General features: G+C 56.5%; 1 protein-coding gene across 1 annotated transcript in view; it reads left to right on the top strand.

Moving 5' to 3' along the window:
- MYPOP (Myb-related transcription factor, partner of profilin) overlaps positions 1–2,182 on the top strand; it is a gene marked incomplete at its 5' end in the record, with an annotated part of 8,016 nt that extends 5,834 nt beyond the window's left edge. The window contains one exon of the mRNA XM_005863433.2: positions 645–2,182. Within this exon, the coding sequence (XP_005863495.1) occupies positions 645–1,327 (683 nt within the window). The remainder of the gene's footprint in view (positions 1–644) is intronic.
- Between the last annotated feature and the right edge of the window lie 2,897 nt (positions 2,183–5,079).

The following is a 5,079-nucleotide window of genomic DNA, read 5'->3' as shown; positions in this document are numbered from 1 at the left end:
GTGGGGGTGGGGGCTGGGGGAGGAGCAGGTTGGGAGCACCAGGAGCTCAGCTCTGGACAAGTGAGCGAGAGGCATTAGTAGGTGATCAACAGGGTATGCCGAGCCCACAGCTGGAGAGAAGGGTTCAGGCTGGGTCTGGAGATCCGGGAGCCGCTGCCTGTGGACTGTGTTCAAGTTCATGAGCATGAATGAGATGCCAGGTGAGAGGAGACGGAGGCAGCCCAGCAGGCCTGGGGGTGAACTGGTACAGACCAGCGCTGAGGTTGAAACCCTGGCATCCTGATAGGAGATAAACCCCTACTGCTCCGGCCACCGCACCTCTCCCCCTGGGATCCAGCAGAGGTCTGAGAAGTGAGGGGTGTGGGGAGTATCAGATGGTCTGAACCTTCTAGATTCTAGGTTGGCTCTGCCTGACTCAGCTGCAGGCCTCCGGGACCCTTTTCCACTAAGGCTGCCAGAGGCTACCAGGTTATTCCTCAGTATAACGTACTGACTCCGCAGTCTGCGGGCTTCTGTTCCAAGGCATGATCTGACTTGAGTTTTAAAGATGGCGGCTCTGGGGCTAAGGTGGGTGGGAGGTGGAAAGGAGAAATCCAGACGGCACTGCAGGGTCACGCACACCTTGCCTACATCTCTCTCCACAGATACACCAGCCCACAGCAAGGGGGGCTCCAGCAGCCCGGAGCCCTGGGCCCGGCCCTCCTGCCATCCCCAGGAAAGGGGCTGCCCACCACCCAAGGAGCGTGAGTCCTCGCCCCCTCCAGCCCTGCAGACCGTCCAGCTGCCCCGTCTGGCCTTGTCTCCACCGCCCCCAGCCCCTCCAGCCCCCCAGCCACCGCCACAGGTTCAAGTGGCACCCTCGCCCGCCAGCCCCTCACCCCCTCTCCTGCCTCTGCCTGTGCCCTCGGCCCCAGACCCCTCCCTGGACTTCCTGCGGGCGCAGCAGGAGACTGCCAACGCCATCAGGGAGCTGGCTGGCACCCTGCGGCAGGGACTGACCAAACTGAGCGAGGCCCTCAGCGCCCTGCTGCCCCTGCTGCCTGGAAGCCCAGTTGACCCACTGCCCCCACCTCCACCCCCACCCCCCAGGCCTGTCCTGCCTCCACCTACCCCCAAGGTGGAGATCACCCCAGAGCCCGTGTCTGTGGTGGCTGCTGTCGTGGACCGGGCCAAGGTGGCAGCCAGGGGGGTGATCATCGCCCGCAGAAACGAGGAAGGGACGCCCCGGCCACCCCCAACCCCTCCTCCGCCCCATGACTCCCCCCCACACAAGAGGAGGAAAGGTTTTCCTACACGGAAGAGGCGAGGGCGATGGAAATCTCCGTGAAATCGACCACTGGATTCAAGCTTGTCTACACTTTCTGCCTGCACCACCGCTCCCAGCTTAGCCCAGCGGAGGAGGGCCATGCACCCTCCCCATGCCAGCTGCACCCTGGCTTCCTGCTGCAGGGGCGTGAGCACCCCACTTCCTGTACTAGTTAGTGCCTGATTCGCGGGGGCCCTCGTTGATGGGCCCCCCAGCCCTTTCTCCAGTACAGCGCTGTCTGCCTGGCTGCTTTCCTTAACCCTGACTTCTAAGCCATCAATTTTATGTTATTTCTTACTGCCCTTGGTGGGCTGCAGAGGGAACCTCACGCGCCCTTCCCTAATCACTCCTGGTCTTGACTTGAAGAGAACTGATCTGTCGGGAGGCCTCCCCGCTTCCCAGTCCAGACTTTGGAGGGAGAGGGGGCTGCGAGACAAATCAGAACGTGGATGACAATGAGGGGACAGCAGTCTGTATTCTGGGGAGAGGGGGGGCAAGTTCTCAAGGGGAGGTACAGGTTGGGTCCTCTGCCTCCCAGTGCAGTCTGACCTCCAGAACTCAGCCCCCTCCTTTCTCCTCAGTGGTGACAAGATATCAATAAACTTATTTTTCATACAATCACTCGAGGCTCTGGCTGAGACAGGCCTGGGATTTCAGTCCCTACACCTGCCCCACCCTCCCGTGAGCAGGCGACACACCCTTGAAGTTAGAGGCTGGAGCCTTCTTTTGTTAAAACCATCAAGGCCAGTGTTCACACCTTATTCCTACTTACTCATCCACCTTTCAGATGCCACCGCAATGTCATCACCAGGAAAGCATCCTGGATGCCCTCCCCGCCTAGGATGGGCCTGCCCCCAAGTGAAGACGTGTTAAACATACTTAAGGCATGTTTCCTCCATAGTTCAGGAAGGCAGGAGCTGATTTATTTTTTTTATAGCAAAGGTGGGAATTTATTGAGAAGCCAGCCACAGACTCCCATGGGGGGGGGGGGGGGGTCCCAGGAGCTGATTTTCTTACTCTGAAACCTGCTGCAGAGCCTGGAGCAAAGCAGGTAATAACCACCTTCCTGGATTCAGACCTGGCTCCGCCCCTGGTGTCGCCCTGGGCAGCTGCGTAACCACGGTCCTCCATTTTCCTCATCTGTAAAATGGGCATCTTTTGATGTAGGAGGCTTTATTTTCTACAACTGGATTCTACTTATCTCCCAGGTCTTAGCTCAAATAGCACCTCCTCAGGAAAGCCTTGTCTGACAACCCCCCCAGCAGTTGCCAAGAAATGAAGTTAATCATCTGAAGTTAATGAAGTTAATCATCTACATTTAAATGGAAAGTCTACCTCCCTCACTAGGCTGAGCCTTGTCAGGCCCAGGCCTGAGCCTCTCTCAGTCACTCCCGTGTCCTCAGCATTGCCCAATGCTGAAGCGGAGTTGCATCTTTGAAATAATGGGCAGCTTACAAACACACACTTCACTTGCAGTGCTTCATTTCTGGGCCTGGCACCATGCTTAGCATTCATAGGCATGTTTGCATCTTAACCTGAAGGTAACCAGTGAAAAGCAGAAGCTAGGGATCTCCATTTTTTTTCTGAGTTTAGGAACTTGCCTTAAACTTGCCAGGTGCCAATCCAGTCCACCTGAAGCTGGCATCTGGCCAGAACTCTTGTCTGCCACTAGAGTTTACTAGAGAATGGCCCACATGCAATTTTCAGTGATACCTGCTGGCCCTTTTAATAGTTATAGATGCACCTTTATCTTACATAAAAATGTAGCTAGCACATAAGGGCCATGATTGTGCCCATAACATTGCTTAGGTTGAAGCAAAAGGAGACCTTGGCAAAGAAGTCCATTAATATATATCCTCCTCCTATATAATAAAGAGCTAATATGCTAATTAGACCGAACAGCAGAACAACCATCCGGACGACCTTCTGGACGAAGCTGGGGCTGCAAGGGCCAGCCAGGGCAGGCGGGGCTGTGAGGGCCGAGCCCCTTGCACGAATTTCGTGCATCAGGCCTCTAGTATGTATATAATTTCAGAGAGGGAGGGAAACATCAACGATGAGAGTCACTGATTGGCTGCCTCCCACACTGGGGATCAAGCCCGAAACCTCAGCGTGTGCCCTGATGGGGAATCAAACTGTGACCTCCTGGTTCATAGGTCGACAATGCTCAGCCACTGAAGCACACCAGCTGGGCAAGAAGTCCATTTTTTACAAGTTATAGGTGGGTAACATAAAATCAGAGCTGCTATGCCTGCAGCTGGATGAGGGAGAGGGGTAGGCAGCCCCTGTTTAGTTTGACAAACACTGAAGAATGCAACGCTGACAGTACATTAAAATATTTTTGTGTCCTTAGCATGGACCCAGGCTTAGGAAGAGGCTAACGGAGGTTAGAACTTAGAGACCTGTCTTCCCGGCCCAGCCCTCACATCCGCCTGCCTCGCACTATTCCCAACGACACCAAGAAAAAACACGGCTGGGCCAGCATGTCTCGGTGGTTGAGCGGGGACCTATGAACCAGGAGGTCACAGTTTGACTCCCCATCAGGGCACATGCTGGGTTGCAGGCTTTATCCCCAGCAGGGGACGTGCTGGAGGCAGCCAATCCGTGATTCTCATCACTGATGTTTCTATTTCTGTCTCTCTCCCTTCCTCTCTGCAATCAATAAAAAAAAAAAAAAAATTATAAGAAAAAACATGGGGGTCGCCAGAGCCGGGCTGGGCCTATCAGGTAGTAAGCACTCAAGGTTGCTGAAAGGTGGTCTGGCGCTTGCTCGTCCCAGAAACTACATCCCCCCGCCCCCCACTCTTGCCCGCCATCTCGGGCCTCCTTCCCTTCACTCCAATTGGGGAGCAGTAGAAGGTGGTGATCCCCTCAACTCCATGCCCCGAAAACACGGGAGAAGCACCCCCACCCCCCGCAAAATTGACGGGGGGTGTCGGAGGTAGGACAGTCTGTGGGAATAGGGAAGGCCTCCCCAGACCTCCCAGACAGCGGAAGTGCGTCAGTTTGTCCGATCCGCGGGGCATTTTGGGAATTGTAGTAAAAGTTGGAGGCGGGCGCAGAAACGGACGTCGTAACCCTTTGGACACCAGAGCGCGCTGTCAGCGCTGGAACAGAGTCGGAGGGCGCTTACCGCTCCAGCAGAGGAGGCAACTGAGGCAGAGGCCTTCGGGCCTCTCTTCTTGCCCGGCTGATGCTGGGCCGGCTCAGGGGCTGGTACCCAGGATTCTGGGGAGAACAAAGTGCCAAGTGGACAACCCCCCCTCCCCCCCACACACACCCCATCGAATGGCCAACTTCCCGTCCCCTACCCAGAAACCATCCAATCAGGGCCCCTCCACCCCAACCCAGGAGCGCCTGCCTTCTTCACTGGCCATTGGCTTACCTTTGATGGGCGGGGAACTCAGTCTCAGAGAGGGCAAGACTTGTGCTCGAAGCTGCACAGCAAGTCCGAGCAGAAACTGCACGCTCGGAAACATGTCCGCCTCCTACAATTTCTGGATTCGTGGTACCTCCGGCCGTTGGTACCACATCCTCACCCCCAACTCTTGTGCCCGAGCTCTCCGAAGCGCGCCCAACTCCCTGCCCTCTTGGAGGAGTGGTAAGGGTTGCGCGGCAGGGAAGCGACGAGTCCCCCTCAACCGTCCCCTTTAAGAACCGGCCCCGGCGGGACTACGTTTCCCAGAAGGCTTTGCCGGCGCGTTATGTAACTTTCCCTGCGAAGCGGCCTCTGGGGCAGAAGAAGGTGGAGGCGGCGGCGGCGGCCGTTGCAG

The sequence above is a fragment of the Myotis brandtii genome, unplaced genomic scaffold (genome assembly GCF_000412655.1).
Source record: "Myotis brandtii unplaced genomic scaffold, ASM41265v1 scaffold178, whole genome shotgun sequence".
Classification (NCBI taxonomy): domain Eukaryota; kingdom Metazoa; phylum Chordata; class Mammalia; order Chiroptera; family Vespertilionidae; genus Myotis; species Myotis brandtii.
The sequence above is the reverse complement of the archived record's forward strand: the minus strand, read 5'-3'. Positions and strand labels throughout refer to the sequence as shown.